Source organism: Enhydra lutris, unplaced genomic scaffold (genome assembly GCF_002288905.1).
Source record: "Enhydra lutris kenyoni isolate GAN:26980312 unplaced genomic scaffold, ASM228890v2 scaffoldscaffold20, whole genome shotgun sequence".
Taxonomy (NCBI): domain Eukaryota; kingdom Metazoa; phylum Chordata; class Mammalia; order Carnivora; family Mustelidae; genus Enhydra; species Enhydra lutris.
This window is the reverse complement of record NW_019154104.1, coordinates 22,907,918-22,928,401: the sequence shown is the minus strand read 5'-3', so window position 1 is coordinate 22,928,401 and position 20,484 is coordinate 22,907,918. Positions and strand designations below refer to the sequence as shown.

The 20,484-nt window shown below is 40.8% G+C and overlaps 2 protein-coding genes across 2 annotated transcripts; one reads left to right on the top strand and one right to left on the bottom strand.

The window, feature by feature from the left end:
- Positions 1 to 2,031: 2,031 nt before the first annotated feature.
- Positions 2,032 to 4,443, top strand: LOC111148763 (ADAM metallopeptidase domain 21). Its single transcript, XM_022505559.1, has one exon. The coding sequence runs from the start codon at positions 2,062 to 2,064 to the stop codon at positions 4,219 to 4,221; it is 2,160 nt and encodes a 719-aa protein (XP_022361267.1). The 5' UTR covers positions 2,032 to 2,061; the 3' UTR covers positions 4,222 to 4,443.
- A 13,341-nt stretch (positions 4,444 to 17,784) lies between these two features.
- Positions 17,785 to 20,065, bottom strand: LOC111148785 (ADAM metallopeptidase domain 20; the record flags this gene model as incomplete). Its single annotated transcript, XM_022505596.1, is given in 2 exon segments — positions 17,785 to 20,035; positions 20,037 to 20,065. Coding segments are annotated over 2 exon segments (2,280 nt in total), but the record flags the coding sequence as incomplete, so codon positions are not given.
- Between the last annotated feature and the right edge of the window lie 419 nt (positions 20,066 to 20,484).

Here is a 20,484-nt window from a genome sequence, read left to right as displayed (position 1 = left end):
TGAAAAAATAGAAAGGCAATCAGAATGTATTTTAGCTGACACTAAACATAAGTGAGGAAACTCAGAATATTAGGGATGTGTAAATGCAGCGCTGGGGAGAATGAAGAAAAGCGCAATAAAGCATAGGAGGGTCTGAAATATCAGCTGACTCTGGTCTCCATTTCTTAGGGTGGGGAGCCAAGACAAACCATTCCAGTTCTGATTGTTCATTTTTAAGATTTTCACTCACATTGTTTTGAGATTTTTTTTTCCCCCTGCAGTAGTAGTGTATGGTAGTTTTGATATAGAAGTGGAAAAAGTATGTGACAGAGTTAATCAAGGTTTTGTTCTGTTTGTTTGAAAAAATTCAACCTCACAACTTGTTATCGATAATAAAAGAATTACATAAGTAATTAAATTTCAGAAAGCCTTTATCAAGTCTTTTACATAGGAGTTATAGTATTTCAGGGCATTTCAAATTTTCCTGTGTAGTGGCTAATTTGAACACTCTTACATTGATGACTTTCATAAATTACGTTGCTAAAACCTCCCAGGAGCTTATGGAGGCCTATATACTAGGAGTCCCTAAATCATAACCTTTATTAACCTTAGATTAATCTGGTTCAGATCATATTATAATGGTCTGATTGCGTGTCTGTTTTTCTACAAACTCAGTGCTTCTTAGCCTCATTTTTGTCACTCAGTTGAGACTAGGTGGAGTCTACAGATACTCTCCTCAGCAAAAGGGTACAAAACATTTAAAAATATTAAGTAAAACTTATAGGCCCCCTTAAGCTCATTCTTGCTTATGCCATAAATTTCTGAATTTTTTTCAAACAAAAACTAAATTGATAATTTATTTAATGCTCTCTATTTTTATTTTAGATCCCTAGTATCTAGCCCAATATCCTGTATGCTTGAAACACACAAATACTTGTTTAATACATATAGAAATGGGTGAGTGTTGCTAGCCACAGTGCATGCCAGGTACAGAAAATACCCACTGTCAAAAGTTGTTGGTAAATCTGAGCAAACATTAGGGATTTTCCCTGGCAATCCTAAAATTCCAGGCACTTGGGACTCTGTCCCAAGAAGACAGAGTTCCTCTTCCCAAGCCTTTAAACTGTATGGATTCTCATCTTCTTTTCATAAGGCATTTTCTTTTGTCCGATATTCTTTTACAGGTAAGTGTTGTTCTCCCCATTCTTTTAAAAGATGTATGCTTTCTATGAATCTTTTTCCTCTTCTAAAAATAATAATTAAAGTACATTTTAAGTAGCATTCGTCTATAATCCAAGTACTCCAGCACTTTCCACAATTTTTTTTTTCATTTTTCATTGTATAAAGAACTATACTATGCATTATAGGGGATACTAAAATGAGTTAAAATCCTAAACTCTGCACTCAGTGACCTTGTAGTCCAGTAGAGTTATGAAGGCAAATACAGTCAGGAGACAAGAAGACAACTTGTGGTAAAGAAAGATTAAAGCAAATAATAAGACCAATGCAAACTGACATAATCGTGATTGTTTTTGATCTCTCCAGTTTTGATAGTCAAAAGGGGCAAGAGTCAATAGTTATGTAGGGGTAACAGGCATAAACCAACATGGTCTTGGACAAATTGAGATATAGAGGCCCCCTACTCTGAAGCCTAGTTAGTTTTGCTTTAACTTTTTTTTGTGGAGATTTTCATACCCCCCTACATGGATTGAGATAATTGTATAATGAAAACCCAAGTACCTATCATCTGACTTTCACAATTATCAACATATGGCCAATATTGTCTTATCTGTACCCCTCTAAATTCCTACCTCCACTTATTGAAAGAAAATCCAAAGCATTTTCTTTTTTTTCCCCCTTAATTCATTAATTGCTTTTTTTGCCATTTGATTCTTTCCCACTTTCCTTAACCAATCCCCACCCTTTTATTTTCACTTTCAGCACTGCAGCTCTGATGGTCAACTCCACCAGGACACACATACTTAAAGGTCAGCTCTATGCAATGACCAATTTGGAGCAACCAGACCAGTAGTGCCTCATGCTTTTTCTCTGGACAGATGGCTCTGTAATGGCAGCTCCATAATGGTGGTTGGTGAGGCTGAGGTGCTCATAAGAGTTGTTCTCCTGCTGTTCTGGGTTGGAATGTCTCTATCCCCTTCTGGCTTCTCTCAGTCTGGGCCCTCCCAATACCTCAGGTCCCCAGAAGTGGTGACCCCCATGAAGGTGACTGATAGGGGCAGAAGTGCAAAAACTCCAGGCTGGCTCTCCTACAGCCTGCAGTTTGGGGGCTGGAGACATGTTGTCCACATGAAGGTCAAGAAGCTCTTGGTTTCCAAACACTTCCCAGTATTCACCTACACGGACCAGCATGCTCTCCTCCAGGATCAGCCTTTTGTTCCTGATGACTGCTACTATCATGGTTATGTGGAAGGAGTCCCCAAGTCCCTGGTTGCCCTCAGTACCTGTTCTGGAGGTTTTCGAGGAATGCTGCAGATTAATGACCTTGCTTATGAAATTGAGCCCATCAGGCACTCTACCAAATTTGAACACTTGGTTTATGAGGTAAACAGTAATGAGACAAAATTCCCACCTATGAGATGTGGCTTAACAAAGGAGATAGCACTCCAACAGTTGAAATTTGAAGAGGTTAAGAAGTCAACTTTGAAACAAAATTCTAATGATAAATGGTGGACCCACTCATGGTTTCTGGAGCTGGTTGTGGTGGTAGATCACAATTTCTTAACTTTTTCTCAAAACAATTTCTCAGTGGTGCAGGAGGATGTATTCCTTGTTGTTAACATAGTGGATTCCATTTATCAGCAGTTGGGTACTTATGTGATTTTGATTGGGATTGAGATTTGGAATCAAGGAAATGTTTTCCCAATGATAAGCATAGAACAGGTTCTGGAGGATTTCTCTCAGTGGAAACAAATCAGTCTTTCCCAGCTACAGTATGATGTTGCACATTTTTTCATACAAAATTCATTTATAAGTGTACTTGGTATAGCCTATATTGCAGGAATATGTCGTCCTCCTATTGATTGTGGGGTTAATAATTTCCAAAGAGACTCCTGGTCTGTTTTTGCCCTCACTGTGGCCCATGAGTTAGGACATACTTTGGGTATGCAGCATGATGAAGAATTCTGTTTATGTGAGGAAAGTGATTGCATCATGAATGCTATCAGAGGACCAGGAAAGAAATTCACCAATTGTAGTTATATAGCTTTTACAAAAACCACTTTAAACCAAGGATCATGTCTGCACAACATTCCACGTCCGGAAGATGTTTTTATGTTGAAGCGCTGTGGGAACAATATAGTTGAAGGAGAAGAGGAATGTGACTGTGGATCTATAAGGCAGTGTGAACAAGATCCCTGTTGTCTGTTGAACTGTACGCTGAGGCCTGGGGCTGCTTGTGCCTTTGGGCTTTGTTGCAAAGACTGTAAATTCATGCCATCAGGGGAGCTCTGTAGACATCATGTCAATAAATGTGACCTTCCAGAGTGGTGCAATGGGACATCCCATCAGTGCCCAGAAGATGGATACGTGCAGGATGGGATTCCCTGTGGTGACAATGCCTACTGCTATCAAAAGAGATGTAATAACCATAACGACCAGTGCAGGAAGATTTTTGGTGAAGGAGCAAAGAGTGCACCTGAGAGTTGCTATAAAGAGATCAACTCCCTGGGAAACCAGTTTGGCCACTGTGGTATAAATGGCACGACATACCTGAAATGCAATACCTCAGATATCTTTTGTGGGAGAGTTCAGTGTGAGAATGTGAGAGATATTCCCCATCTGAGAGATCACTCTATTTTGCAGCAAACTCACATCAACGGTGTCACCTGCTGGAGCATTGACTATCACTTAGGAATGGATACACCCGATGTGGGTGAAGTAAAAGATGGCACCACGTGTGGTCCAGGAAAGATCTGCATACACAGGAAGTGTGTCAGTTTGTCTCTCTTGTCACAAGCCTGCCTGGCTGAGACCTGCAACATGAGGGGGGTCTGCAATAATAAGCATCACTGCCACTGTGGCTATGGGTGGTCCCCCCCCTATTGCCTGCGCAGAGGCTACGGAGGTAGTGTTGACAGTGGTCCAGCATCTGCCAAAAACGTTTTCTTGCTACTTGTTGTGAGTCTTATTTTGTCTGTTTTGTTTTTACTGTCAACTGTTGTATTTATGTACCTTAGAAAACATTGTGGTCCCATGGAGACTAAGACTCAGTCCTCAGGTTAGGAAAATGCCTCTAATTTAATATCCTATGCATAAGTTTTAGTCTCTTGGCAGTGGAAATGTTCTTACATGCCTGAAACTCAGCACATTTCTGACAGTGTACAGAGAAATGCAGGGACCTTCCTTTGTCAGTATCAGAAACATCAGAAACATTGCCATTAAGCAAAGGTAATTCCTAACACCTTTCTATCTATTGTTCATTATTTTAAGCAGCAAATAAAGCTCCATTTCTTCCAAGTTAGTCCTCTTTGTGTTTTTGTTGTTGTTGTTGTTTTGTTTTGTTTTGTTTTGAGCACAAATATGACTCATCAAAAAGGCAGGAGACAGGCATGTGAGGATCCAGACTTCATTTACTCCCAAAATAACCTCTCAAAGATGCAGAAAATGTATTTCTTGTTGCTGACCAGAACTTGCCGTTCCAGGATTGCCTGGGTGGCTCAGTCAGTTAAGAACTTGCTGTTCCATTTATCAGCAGTTGGGTACTTATGTGATTTTGACTGGGATTGGGATTTGGAATCATAGAAATCTTTTCCCAATGATAAGCACAGAACAAACAGACTGCCAAATTCATGTCATCAGGGGAACTCTGAGACATCAGGTCAATAATTGTGATCTTCCAGAGTGGTGTCATGGGACATCCCATCAGTGCCCAGAAGATGGCTATGTGCAGGATGGGATTCCCTATAGCAACAGTGCCTACTGCTATTAAAAGAGATGTAAAAAAGGAGAATAAATTATTCAAATGTTTCTAACATTCTGCTCCAGAATCTGAAAGGGAAAATGATAATAATGTTTATCCCACCCAACCTCTTGGCTTTATTTGATAACCAAAAGAGAAAGAAATGAAATTTTGTTAAAGTGTAAACAAATTATTTGTTTAGTAGAAACTCCTGACCCTGTTCCTTCTGTGCTTCCTAGCCAGTCATGTCTGCCCTCTTTGCTTTGATTTGACATTTGGGTATGCTTGTGAAGTATTTGCTTCGAGTATCAGAATGTAATCTCTATGAGGTCAGGGTTGTTTTTATCTGTTTTGCTGTTGTATCCTAATACCTAGAACAATGTCCAATACAGAATAAATATTTGAATGAAATAATTAATTTGAATGGATTAATTGTATTAAATTGACCAGGAAAAGCAAAAATAATACTTTAGCCCTCTTTTAAAATTAATTAATTAGGGACTCCTGGGTGGCTCAGTTGGTTAAGCAGCTGCCTTCGGCTCAGGTCATGATCCTAGCGTCCTGGGATCGAGTCCCACATCGGGCTCCTTGCTCGGCAGGGAGCCTGCTTCTCCCTCTGCCTCTGCCTGCCATTCTGTCTGCCTGTGCTCACTCGCTCTCTCTCCCTCTCTGACAAATAAATAAAATCTAAAAAAAAAAAAATTAATTAATTAATTAACTTTAATCCAATTAGCCAAGGTAGGGTACATTATTAGTTTTTTATATGATGTTCAATGATTCATTAGTTGAATATAACACCCAGTACTCACCGTATCATGCCCTTTTTAATTCCCATGACCCAGTACCTCATCCCCACATCAATCTCCCTTCCCTCAACACTGTTTGTTTCCCAGAATCAAGAGTCTCATACAATTTGTCTCCCTCTCTGATTTCTTCCCATTCACACAAATTGGGGATGAAAACTGGGCAGTACCAATGGGAGCTTATAAATGCACATATTTTAAATATTCAAAGCAGTTCTTGCTCAAAATTCAACTTTGAATATTTAAAATACTTGTATTTATAATGCTCCCTTTGGTACTGCCCAGTTTTGGTCACCAATTTGTCATCTTCTCAGTCTATTTTCAGTGTTTTTGGAAATTCTGTCTCTTGAAAACACATGTCTAATCAGACACCTTCCGTATATGGTCCAGATAACTTTCGAATGCCACTCTTTGTAAATTGAGTCAAACAATATTTCTGATACCATTTTCCATTATGCTTTGCACATGTTGCATCCTCTGGCTATTTTCTGTTTTGAACATACTTGACTATGTCATGACTGCACATCTATACATGCAATTCCCATTCCCAAAATGCTGTTTACCACCTTCCCCTACTCCGTTGTTCTGGGAAACTCCTATTTTTCTCTCAGTAGAGGTCAAACATCTTATCTTTAGAAAAGCATTTCCTTGTGAAACATTCGGTGTTCTACTTGTGTACTCCTGTCACTTTGTGGTCATCTCTCTATGCACTCCAGGAATAGATGAGGGGAGAGTCTAACAATGTGTCAGCCAGGGACAGAAAGAGAAAAAGGCTGTCTAGTGGAACCATAGAAACAGGGAACGATGAACCAAGAAAACAACCTGATTAAACCCGGTTTTAGAAGATAAGTCAGAGAAAGATTCACATGTTTTAAGCATATATGTCCTTACAGAGAGAAAAGGCAACTGCTCCAATTTATTGCTTTTTAAAATTGTTTTTGTAAAAACAACAACAACACAAAAACAAGGTTAAATTTGATTATAGTCAAATTTATATATTTTTGGGTTTATATTTTTGCTTGAGATTACTTTGAGAGAATCCTTTTTATTTTCTGTGATTATGTTGGCTTCAGTTTTAATGTTTAAATCTGGAATTTATTTTGTTATAAGGAATAAATAGGAATCCAACCATATGTTTTTTCAATTGGCTAACCAGTTATCCGAATTTATTTTTTTGAATAAGCCCCTGTTTACTGTTTTACCAGTAAATTAAGATTCTGTGTTATATTTTAAAATTAATTTGTTAGAGTCACATTATTTTTTTGGTTCTTTTTAAATTTTTATTAATTTTTAATTTCTTTTCAGTGTTCCAGAATTCATTGTTTATTTTACTTTTAAATTTTTACAAGAAGTCATACCTTTTGCAATATTTCTAATATAAGGAAAAGCTGCATTGTTATTTTATGTTGAGTTCACTAGGGCTGGATCAGTCAGTTATATCAAGATTAGTGGGGTAGAACTTAGCCTCCTTATAACAAACACATAGTGCCTTACCTGTTGTCATAATTTGGATCCTCCAAAAAGCAGACACTGAGACCAGGATTTAGGTGGAGTTAGTTTCTTTGGGAAGTACAACAAGGAGTATATTAATGAGCAAGTTTCCACTGTGGGGTCATCCTCTGTGAATTCTCTAATAAGTCATGTGGAACATGATTTGGAATATTCCTCCATGGTGCAGGAGAAAGCATTCAGGAAGAGAAGTGAGATAGAGCTGTTTTATTTATTTCATTCGTGTGTTCACTGGGGTAGCACTTGTTATTTTCTTTAAGAACATTTCCTTTGCATCCACAACTTGATTGTTCAGCACAATAGATCTAGCTCTTGGTCTGTCTCAGCTTTCAACATGCTTCCCTTGCTAAGCCGAACCATTTCCACCTTTCATTTAAAATGAGAGACATGAAACTCTTCCTTTCACTTGAACACTGAGAGGCCACTGTAGGGTTATTAATTAGACTAATTTCAATTTTGTTGTGTCCTGGGGACTAAGGAAGCCCAGGAAGAGGGAATAAGATAGGGGAGTGGCTGGTCAGGGGAGCAGTCAAAAAACGTAAAACATTATCAGTTAAGTTCACCATCTTAAATGGACATGGCTCGTGACATCCCAAAACAATTACAATAGTAACATCAAAGATCACTGATCCCAGATCATCATAACAACTATAATAATGAAAAAGTTTAAAATACTACCATAATCACGAAAATGTGACATAGAGACATGAAGTGACCACCAAACGCTGTTAGAAAAATGGTGCTGACAGACTTGCTCAGTGCAGGGTTGCCAAAAACCAATTGGTTAAAAAAAAAAAAAAGGCAGTTATCTGCAAAGTACAATAAAGAAAAGCAAACAAAGAAAATGAAGTATGCCTGGATACATCCAAAATCTTGCTTCAAAGCTATGTCAACTCTTCTCTTTAAAATACAGTATGAAAATAATTTGATCATCTTGACACCCCTCAGAACATCACACTGGTCCACCATGTTGATGGAAGCATGCTAACCAGATATAGAGAACAGGAAATGGCAAGTATTGTGAATGCATGTCGGAATATGGGAGAAAAGATCCATAAATATCTAGAGGCCTGCCACATGGGGGATATTTTTAGGACTACAACAGTCTGGCAGCACACTAAGACATTCCCTGTGAGCTAAAGGACAAATTAATAAAACTCAAATCTCCTACCACTGATATAGAAGCATAGTGTCTGATAGGTAAATCACTCTGGCCCTGCCTGTTCTCTTCTTCTGCTTCCTTCTCTTTTTCCCTTCACCTTCTTTTCCTTTTTTTCCCTTTGATTTTCAGTATTCATTTGAAAATAAATTTGTGAAATCACCTATAAAAATTTCTAGGCCTTTAAAAAATTCATCGAAATGTTCCAGAAGATTTCAAATGCATATAAAAGTTGAAAGAGTATAATTATAAACTCCCATCAGTCACATTCAGCACCCATCAAGATCTTGCCATTCCTGCTTTGTATATCCCAATTTTGCTTTTGAAATATCTGTAGAACAAATCTTTGATTTTATGCTCTTATTGCCCAATTCACTTTAGTGTGCATATCTAGAATGGGTTCTCATGTTTTATGTGAAGTGGTAATAAATTAAATACTATACTATTTGAAAACAGAATGTAACAAGTTAATGTATATTATAAACCCCAGAGAAACAACTATACCATTTTTTAAGAGTGTATTAATAGTCAGCCAATAGAGAAGATAAAATAAAGCCAAAAAAATTTTCAACCAAAGAAGGCACAGAAACAGAAAAAAGAATGCTATGAAGGGTAGATGACACAAACAGAAAACCAATAGCAAGATGGTCACATTAGATCCAGCTATAAAAATAATTATAAAAAAGTATATAGTCTGAATATACCAATTAAAGGTAGAGATTATTAAACTGTCTAAAAAGTAAGGTGTAATCATGTGGTGTCTACAAGAAACATTCTTTAAGCAAGTCATATAGACTAAGATACTAGGATAGTAAATGTTAGCTACATAAGCACTAATTGTAAGAAAGTAGAATTGCTAAAATGACATCAGAGAAAGTTGACTGGAGACAAAAAAATGCTGTTAGAGATAGAGAACTGCAGTGAAGTCCTCCTTCCTTGGGAGGAATGGCATGGGTGACTGCTGCAGGAGTCTGCAAAGTTTGGAGACTCGAAACAGGGTCTCACGCCTGAGATAAAAATGCCTGGTCACAGGCTGGGTGAACAGAGTGTGGATGGAAACCTGGGACACAAGAGTGACTGACTACCTTTTTGTGAGAGTGCACTGAAGATTAGGGGCTAGCGAACACTGAGCTTTGGGGCTAGAGATCAACAAGCAGCCATTCTCATCCCTAAAAGTGATGCTGAAAGCCTTCAGGGAACAAAAGCCACATAAAGCAATCAGAAGGCATTTACTTACCAGGCGCCTGGCAACAGTGGTGCGGTTGTGCTGGTGCAGATACCTGAGAATCGGAGTAAGAGGCCCCTCCCCTAGACCACCAGCAAGAACATTCAGCTAATGCCAAGTTTACTGATTACACAGAACTGCAAATCTCCAGTGCTAGGGGAAAATAGTATATAGAATTTGTGTTTTTTTCTCATGATTCTCTAGTCTTTCAGTTTAATTTTTTTCTCCCTGGGACATCTGGGTGGCTCAGTCAGTTAAGCGTCTGCCTTTGGATCAGGTCATGATCTCAGGGTCCTGGGATGGAGTCCTGCATCGGGCTCCCTGCTCCACGGGGAGCCTGCTTCTCCCTCCGCTCTTTACCCTGTTCATGCTCTCTCTCAAATAAATAAATAAAATTGTTGATAAAATTTTTTTCCTTTTCAGCTAATTTCTTATTTTATCAACTCTCTAATTTTCATTTTTACATTTATGTTTTATACATTTTTAAAAAGATTTTATTTATTTGACACAGAGATAGAAAGCACAAGTAGGCAGACTGGCAGGCAGAGGGAGAGGGAGAAGCAGGGTCCCCACTAAGCAGGCAGCCCAATGCAGGGCTTGATCCCAGGACCCTGGGATCATGACCCAAGCCAAAAGCAGCTGCTTAACCGACTGAGGCACCCAGGCGCCCCTATGTTTTATACCTATTTTTTCATTTTTGTCTTCCTTTCGTTGTACTCAATTTTATTTTTGTGTAACCAGCAATCACAGTAATGACTCATGCATGCACACCTAAGGTGTTGGCTAGTTAATCATGATGTTCCTAGAAGTGAAATAGAAATTCTTATTTGATGTATCTATGCAAAAATTTCTATGTCAAGTCTACAGAAAGTCTAACTCAAATCATAAAAGCAATGAATCATAGTCCTTCAATCAATTCCCAAGTTGAATCAGTTTAGAGATGAAGAACTTCTTCAAAAAATGGGAGGTCAGGTACTCTTTAGGAAAGGTACCTGATACAGCAATGAAAATTTATATGATTAACCTTTCTCCCAGCCTTCCCCAGAGGGACCTGTGCCTTTTAACAGGGTTGTACGTTGGGGAAAAGAAAATAATCATAATTTTCAGAGACTGCTGGGCATGGGCTCAGAACTAACACTGATTCCAGAAGTCTCATAACGGCACTGTGGCCCTCCAGGCAGAGTAGAAGAGCTTGTGGACGTCAGGTAATCAGTGGCTTTTTAGTTCAGGTCATCCTGTGGTTATATGCCCAGTTATATGCCCATACTTTAAATTGTATAATTGGAAGAGACATACTTAGCAGCTGGCAAACTCCTTACATCGGTTCCTTGACCTGTAGAGTATGGGCTATTATGGTGGAAAAGGCCAAGTGGAAGCCATTCAGTACCACATCCCTAGAAGGATTGCAGAAATTAGTGCCACCATTTGAAAGATGCCAGTGTAGTGATTCCCATCACATTCCCATTGAACTCTCCTATTTGGGCTGTTCAGGAAACAGATGAATCTTAGAGAACGACGGCGGATTATTTTATTGTAAGCTTAATCAGGTAGTGACTTCAATTGTAGCTGCCGTACCTGAAGGGGTTTCACTGCTTGAACAAATTAACATATCCCTTGGTACCTAGTGTGTAGCTATCGATCTAGCATATGCATTTTTCTTCCACACCTGTCCATAGAGTCCACCAGAAGCAGTTTGCTTTCAGCTGGTGAAGCCAATAATACATATTCATATATCTCTTTAGGGTTATAGCAACTCTCCATCCCTAGGTCGTAATTTAGTTTGTAGAGATCTTTTTTTTTTTTAAGATTTTATTTATTTATTTATTTATTTATTTGACAGAAAGAGAGAGATAGATCACAAGTAGGCAGAGAGGCAGGAAGAGAGAGAGGGGGAAGCAGGCTCCCTGCTGAGCAGAGAGCCCGATGCGGGGCTCAATTCCAGGACAATGAGATCATGACCTGAGCCGAAGGCAGAGGCTTAACCCACTGAGCCACCCAGGTGCCCCAGTTTGGAGGGATCTTGATTGTTTTTCCCTTCCACAAGATATCAGAGTGGTCCATTACATTGATGTCATTATGCTGATTGGACATAGTGAGTGAGAAGTAGCAACTATTCTAGGCTTATTGGTAAGACACTTGCACATTAGGGTGAGAAATAAATCTAAAATTCACTTTTACTTCAGAATGTTTAGGGGTCTTGTTATGTAGGACATATCACTTAGAAGTTTTCACTTCTAAGGTGAAGAATAAGTTGTATCTGGCTCTCCTATAACCAGGAAAGAGGCACAATATCTCTTTAATTTTATTTTTTTTTAAATTTTATTGTGTTATGTTAGTCACCATAAAATACATCATTAGTTTTTGATGCAGTGTTCCAAGACTCATTGTTTATGTACAATACCCAGTGCTCCATGCAATACTTGCCCTCCTTAATACCCACCACCAGGCTCAACCATCCACCCACCCCCTCCCTTCTAAAACCCTCAGTTTGTTTCTTGGAGTCCACAGTCCCTCATGGTTCATTCCCCTTTCCAACTTTCCCCTCTTCAGTCAACAAAACAAAGAGGCAGCCCACGGAATGGGAGAAGATATTTGCAAAGAACACTACAGACAAAAGGCTGATATCCAAGATGTATAAAGAACTTCTCAAACTCAACACACACAAAACAGATCATCGCAACAAAAAGTGGGCAGAAGGCCTCTTTGGATTTTAGAGGCAACATATTCCTCATTCGAGTGTTACTCTAGTCCATTTACCAAGTGACCTGAGAAGCTGCTAGTTTTAAGTGGGGCCCAGAAGAAAAGCCTCTGCCGTAGGTCCAGGCTACTATGCAAGTTGCTCTGTAACTTGGGCCTTATGATCCAGCAGCTCTGATGGTGCTTAAGGTGTCAGTTTCAGATAAAGATGCAGTTTGGAGCCTTTGACAGGCCCCTAGAGATGAACTGCAAGACGGGCTTTCAAGATTTGGGGGCAAGGCTCTGCCTTCACCTTCAAATAACTAGAAGGAAAGTGATTCAAAAATTAGTGATGAATTTGGGAAAGAGGTATGTGGATAGACCTCTCTGAATGAAACAACATATTTGTTCCCTTGTGAGTGCCCCAAGGTAACCAGAAGGTTACCTCAGAAGAGGATTTTAATAAGCAGATAGAATATGTACAACTGAATATTACTCAGCCATCAGAAAGAATGAAATCTTGCCATTTGCAATGATGCAGATGGAACTAGAGGGTGTTAAGCTAAGTGAAATAAGTCAGTCACAGAAAGACAAATACCATATGATTTCACTCGTGTGGAATTTAGGAAACAGAACAGATGAACATAGGGGAAGGGAAGGAAAAATAAAATAAGACAAAAACTGAGAAGGAGGCAAACCATAAGAGACTCCTAACTCTTGGAAACAAACAGGGTTGCTGGAGAGGAGGTGGGTGGGGCATGGAGTAATTGGGCAATGGGCACTAATGAGGGCACTTGATGTAATGAACACTGGGTATTATATGTAATTATCTCTGAAACTAATAATACAGTATATGTTAAATAAATTGAATTTAAATTTTTTAAAAAGTGAATAAAATGACCCATTCTGTAGATGCCAGTCAGCCTCTTTCCCCAACCACCAATCATGACCCAAAGAGTTCATCAACAAAGTAGCTATGGTTAGAGGGTGGCAGTTACACTTGGGCTCAGCAACACAGACTTCTACTCACCAAGGATGACCAGGCTACAGCTACCACTAATTTCCCAGTGTGTGGTGGCAGAGACCAACACCAAATCATCAGTATGACACCATTCTCTGGGGTATTCAGCCAGCTACCTTCATGTTAGAAGGTGATTCATTACATTGGACTGTTTCCGTCATGGAAGGGGCAACATTTTATCCTTAGTGGAGTAGACAATGTGGATACAGATTTTCCTTCCCTGTACACAGTAACTCCTGCCATCCAGGTACTCACCATCCCTTATTCACCATCACTGTAGTCCACACAGCACTGTTTCTGATCAAGGAACTCACTGCACAGCAAAAGAAGTGTGGTCATGGAATTCACTAGTGTTCCCATGCTCCCCACCATTTTGAAGCTGCCATCTTAATAGAACGGGGGAGCAGCCTTTTCAAGACTGTTACAGTGCCATCTAGGTAGCAATACCTTGCAGGGCTGGGCAAAGGCCCTCCAGAAGGCTGTACATGCCCAGAATTGGTGTCCAATACATGATGCTGTTTCTCCCACAGACAAGATTCATGGATCCAGGAATCAAGAGGTGGAAATGGGAGTGGCATCACTCACTATTAACCCTAATGATGCACTAGCAAAATTTTTGCTTCCTGTTCCTATGACTTCATGCTTTGCTACCTTAGAGGTCTTAGTCCCAGAGGAAGGAATACTTCTGCCAAGAGACAAACAACGATTCCATTGACTGGAAGCTAATATTGCCACCTAGCCACTTTGGGCTCCTCACACCTCTGAACTGACACACCTCCTCATACCTCTGAAATGAAAATTGAAGGAGTTACTATGATGGCTGGGGTGATTGATCCTTATCACTAAAGGGAAACTGAACTACTGCTTCACAGCAAGGAAGGCAGAGTAAAAAGGTAGAGAAGAGTGTCTGGAATGTAGGCGATCCCTTAGTGTGTGTCTCTGTACTATCATGTTCTCTGACTAAGGTGAGTGGAAAACTGTAACAACCCAACCCAGGCAGGACTACTAATGGCCCAGAAGCTTTAGGAAGGAAGTTTTGGGTCACACCACCAGATAAAGAACTATGATCAGATGAAGTACTTGCTGAAGGCAAAGGGAATAGAGTGGATAGTAGAAGATGGTTACAGACACCAGCTGCAATACAAGCTATAGATAGATACAAGAGCTGCAAGTATCATGGCTACTTCCTCTCTATTTCATTATTTTTTTAATCATTTTTTAAAATTTATTTTCAGCATAACAGTATTCATTGTTTTTGTACCACACCCAGTGCTCCATGCAATCCGTGCCCTCTCTAATACCCACCACCTGGTTCCCCCAACCTCCCACCCACCCACCTCTTCAAACCCTTCAGATTGTTTTTCAGAGTCCATAGTCTCTCATTATTCACCTCCCCTTCTAATTTCCCCCAACTCCCTTCTCCTAACTCCCCATGTCCTCCATGCTATTTTTTATGCTCCACAAATAAGTGAAACCATATGATAATTGACTCTCTCTGCTTGACTCAATTCACTCAGCATAATCTCTTCCAGTCCCGTCCATGTTGCTACAAAAGTTGGGTATTCATCCTTTCTGATGGAGGCATAATACTCCATAGTGTATATGGACCACATCTTCCTTATCCATTCGTCTGTTGAAGGGCATCTTTGTTCTTTCCACAGTTTGGCAACCGTGGCCATTGCTGTTATAAACATTGGGGTACAGATGGCCCTTCTCTTCACTACATCTGTATCTTTGGGGTAGATACCCAGTAGTGCAATTGCAGGGTCATAGGGAAGTTCTATTTTTAATTTCTTGAGGAATCTCCACACTGTTCTCCAAAGAGGCTGCACCAACTTGCATTCCCACCAACAGTGTAAGAGGGTTCCCCTTTCTCCACATCCCCTCCAACACATGTTGTGTCCTGTCTTGCTAATTTCGGCAATGAAGAAGTCAAACTCTCTCTCTTCGCAGATGACATGATTCTTTATATGGAAAACCCAAAAGACTCCACCCCCAAACTACTAGAACTCATACAGCAATTCAGTAACGTGGCAGGATACAAAGTCAATGTACAGAAATCAGTGGCTTTCTTATACACTAACAATGAAAATACAGAAAGGGAAATTAGAGAATCGATTCCATTTACTATAGCACCAAGAACCATAAGATACCTGGGAATAAACCTAACCAAAGAGGTAAAGGATCTGTACTCGAGGAACTACAGAATACTCATGAAAGAAATTGAAAAAGACACAAAAAGATGGAAGACCATTCCATGCTCTCTATTTCACTATTAATACATTTGTATTCATATTTCATATTGTCTTCTTTCCATTTTCCTCTTTCTTTATTCCCTAATCATGTGGCATGGGATAATTGAATTTGTATCATAGTATTCGGGTATTGTTAATTTCACATCATAGTATTTAAGTTACCGGATACCAAGAAGAGTAAAAATCACTCAAGGGATTTACATCTTCTTCTGGGGAAGGGGTAAATATTTAAATGCCATATCTTCTTGGTTCTGTTTCTCTGGGGAACCCTAATACAGATACCATTCTGAGATGGATTGTATGCACTGAACCAGAGATCTTTTCTTGGGTCTGGGAACAAGGACTGGAAGCCAGAGTAGCATCACATACCATTATTCCCTATGACCCACTGGGGTGGTCTGTGCTTCCTGTCCCCTTCAACTCTGCAGGTTCCGGTCCCCAAGGGGTCACATTTTTACCAGGGGACAGAGCTAGACTCCCCATGGAATTATAAGCTAAAGCTGTCAGCTGGACATTTTGGGTTCGCATGTCCCTTCACCAATAGCAAGAAGAGGTGTCACAGTCTTGGCAGGTATAACTGAGCCTAATCATTGAGAAGAGGTAGGGCTGCTTTTATATCATGGAGATGCAGGGAATATGTGTGGAACCCAGGTGATCTCCTTCAGTGTTTCTTGGTATTCTCTAGCCCCATTTGGACTGTAAATAGATAGATTCAGCAATCCCAGCCTGAGAATTGTGACTAAACACTCAGGTGCATTGGAGACAAGGACCTGAGTAATGTCACAGGGTTATCATGCAAAGTCTGCAGAATGCTATCTAAAGGTGAGGGATACTACAATGGATAATGGATAAGAGAGAGTAAGTATCAATTTCAGCCCCAATGCTAAACACAGTAGTAGGAACTGTGCTTCAGCTCACTAACCTCCCTCTTATTAAGGTACCCTACAGGCAGAGATGCTTGTTAGAATCCCGGATGAGCTGTTCCCAGAACAAAAATGGAAAAGCGGACCCAGAGCAGTGCAAAGACTAGACTGTGGAATATCCAAATAGGTCACTTTGATTCTTATTCAAGGACAGTTTGCTGAGTAGCTCTAAGGATTAGAATCAGCAGAGAGCCTCCAGATGTCAGCTCTTTGAGATAGCCTTAGTTCCAGAGAAGTGTGGCCAACCATGTGCCATTCCCAGGGCACACCAGATACAGAGAAGGAGCAAGGGAAAGCATGAAGACCAGGCCATTTTGGCCCAATCCAAGAGAAATCTTTCAGGCAATATTCATTCCAGAGCTCGCTGCTAGGTTGGACAAGGCTGCAAAGCAGTACCATTTCTTATCTACACAACTGACTTCCTCACCTTTTCACAGTGGTTGGTCCCTACCCAAATCTTATACTCTAAACTCTAACTCAGTGTCTGCTTCTGGAGAACTCACACTATCACAATGAAATAACTACTGAAAGCACTTGATAGCCCTAGGGCAAGGGGAACATAGGAAAGAAGGTGGGCTTATCAGAGTGCTGGTGATTCAAGCAGCAGAGACCAAGACTTATAAGAAGCACAAGTGACCAGCTGCTGGACAGAACTCAGAGGAGGGACCTGTTAACCTCAGAGCTATAAGTGAGACCTCCGAGAGTGTCAGTGACCAATCAGTGCTGGTACTTCTCAGTTAGAATGAAGGGGCTTCTAAAAGGCCAATAGAATTGGAGTCCAAATCCAACCATGGCTACCAGGGTGCATGGCCCCAGCCAAAATGACAGTGTGAGTAACTTTTAGAGCACAGGAAAGTAAACTCCCTTCTCCCCGCATCCATCGTGCTAGGTCACTTCTCTTGCCCCCTTTAGGCACAATTACCCTGAAGAGAACAGGAAAACAGAAATGGGGTCCGCAGCGGCACATCCTGGAGTACAAAGGTGGGAGGAGCTTTAGAACCAATAGATATCAGCTTTAGAAAAAAAAAGTCTCTCTGCTGTGCTTTGCCCAGATAATAAAGAGAGAAACTCCAGGGAAAAAAATGAAGTTTTAATATGGCTTATAACAGTGAAGAGTAAGAAAGTACAAGCTAGAAATCCCTTGGTGTGGTATTAATGCTTATGATCCGGATACGAAGAATCCTTAAATTTTTCCTTAAACAGTCAGACAGACATGCCCTAATGTTTCATTACTATTAAAACAACTAGGGATTTGTTTAATGAGGCAGGGGACTTAGCGTTCCTCTTCTTTCCCCCACTCTCTTTTTTTCTTCCTTACAAAGTACAAGAAAGCAAAATAAAACGAAAGCAGTAAAAGGAATAAGCCACAATGATGACAGGTAACCCAACTTTGCCTTTGCTTCTGGCAATACCATGTGCTTCCCAGGAGCTGGCCCGCTGTCAAGACTGCCTCCATGGCCTGTGTGCTTGCAGTAGGGAGGCGCCCATCCAAGGTGGCAGTGGCAATGGTCTTTATTATTGCAGACCCCATGCATGTGGCACGTCTCATTGGTCTGACAGTCTCGTGATGGATAGGTCATGTTGACACACTTCTTGTGGATGCATATCTTTTCTGGACCACACACTGTGCCATCTTTCACTTGGCCAATATCAGGTATGGACATCCCTAAGTGATAATCAGTGCCCCAGCAAGTGGTGTCGTTGAAGTGAAGCTGATGCACTGTAGAATGTTGTACCAGGTTAGGAATCACTTGCACGTTTTCACACTGCACTCTTCCACAGAGAATATCAGGGGCCTCACATTTTACATATATTAGGTCTGTGATACCACAGTGACCAAATCGATTTCCTTGGGTGTTGATTTCTTTGTAGCAACTCTGAGATGCACTCCTTGCATCTTCACCAAAAATCTCTCTGCACTGTTTGTCATGGTTATTACATCGCCCGTTATAGCAGTAGGCATCGTCGCCACAGGGAATCCCGTCCTGCAAATATACATCTTCTGGGCATTGATGAAATGTCCCATTGCACCACTCTGGAAGGTCACATTCACTGATCTGATGTCTGCACAAAGTCCCTGATGGCATGAACTTGCAGTCTTTGCAACAAATTCCAAAACTACAAGTAGCTCCAGGTTTCAGAGTGCAGTTTAACAGACAGCAGGGATCATTTACACACTGGCGTACGGTCCCACAATCACACTCCTCTTCTTCTTCGATCATCAGGTTCCCACAGTACTGTACCCTAAAGATATTCCCTGGATATGGAGGTGACTGAATACATAATCCACGAGTGAGAGTATTGTCCCAATACTGGGCATAACTACAATTGCTGAACCGAGTTGTCATCTTCTGGCTGGGATACATTATGCACCACTGAAGCCCACACACGCATTCTTCAGTATCATGAGACATACCCAGATTATGACCAAGTTCATGGGTCACAGTAAGTGCAAAATAAAACAGACTGTCTCCTAAAAAAACATCAACTCCACTGTTAAAAGGACGGTAGCATATTCCTCCGACGTAGGCAACTCCAAGCTTTATGCCAAAATATTTTTTTATGAAAAGATGGGCAGTATCATAGTGTAGTCGAGCATCAAGATTGAAATACTTCCAAACAGAAAAGTCTTCCACAAGCTGATCAAGGCTATTGGTGGCAACTAGATTTCTTTCGGTCCAGATTTCAATCCCGGTCAAAATTACATCAACCTTCAAAGGGTAATATAAGGCACCTATTATATTGACAATATCAAGTACTTCACGCTGTACTACTGTCACGTTACTTCTGTAGTAAAGGAATCGAAGATGGTCCACAACTACTACCAGCTCAAGAAACCGCAAGTGGGTCCACCAGCCTGTGTAAGAACTTTGCATCAGAGTAGAATTAGATGACGCCCTCAACTGCAAATGGCGTGCTACTTCCTCTCCTGTTAACCCACACCTCATAGGTGGGAATTGTGTATCATCACTGTCCATCTTATACACCAGGTGTTCAAATGTGGCAGATAACCTCATTGGCTCAATTTCATAAGCAAGGTCATTAATCTGTAGCATTCCTCGAAAACCTCCAGAACAGGTACTGAGGGCAACCAGGGACTTAGGGATTCCTTCCACATAACCATGATAGTAGCAGTCATCAGGAACGAAAGGCTGATCCTGGAGGAGGGCATGCTGGTCCGTGTAGGTGAATACTGGGAAGTGTTTGGAAACCAAGAGCTTCTTGACCCTCATGTGGACAATGTATCTCTGGCCCCCAAACTGCAGGCTGTAGGAGAGCCAGCCTGGACCTTTTGTACCTCTGCCCCTGCCAGTCACCTTCAAGGGGATCACCAATTCTGGGGACAAGGGCTGGGAGGTCCTCGCCTGATAGTGGCCAGAAGTGAACAGAGACATTCCTCCCCAGAGTAGCAGAAGAGTGACTCTGATGTACACCAGGGCCTCACCCACTGCCATTATGGAGCTGTCATTATGGAGCCATCTTTCTGGGGCAGAAGAGGGCAGGGTGTGAAGCACTGCTGGTCTGGCTCCTCCCTCTGAGGTGCTTAGTGTGCAGAGCTGACTTTTATGGATCTGTGTCCTGGAAGAGGTGGGCCATCAGAGCTGCAGTGCTGAAAGTGAAAATTTTAAAAAAGCTAGGGTGGGGTTGGTGGGGTAGGGAGAGTGGGAGAATGACAAGAAGGTGAGCTATAAGTGATTCTTCAATTGGAATGTGGCTGGAATTAATAAAATGCCTGATACTGTCATATAAATATACATATATATTTATACACACACACACACACACACACACACACACACACACACACACGTATATATATAGGCAGGGGGTGGGGGAAGCACAGATTTCCAGAGGAAGAGATGAAGGAGGTTAGTCATAGATGGATAATGGTTGAAACTAGTTGATGGATACAAAAAAATTTATTACATACTGTTTTCTAAACATGTAAACTGGCATGACATTTTTCCATATTAAAAAGACTGACATCTGACTCCCAAATTTCCCTTCCTCCCAAA

Bases quoted from the DNA above. Each gene is read 5' to 3' on its own strand.
- LOC111148763 (XM_022505559.1), top strand. From the start codon at position 2,062: ATGGTGGTTGGTGAGGCTGAGGTGCTCATAAGAGTTGTTCTCCTGCTG.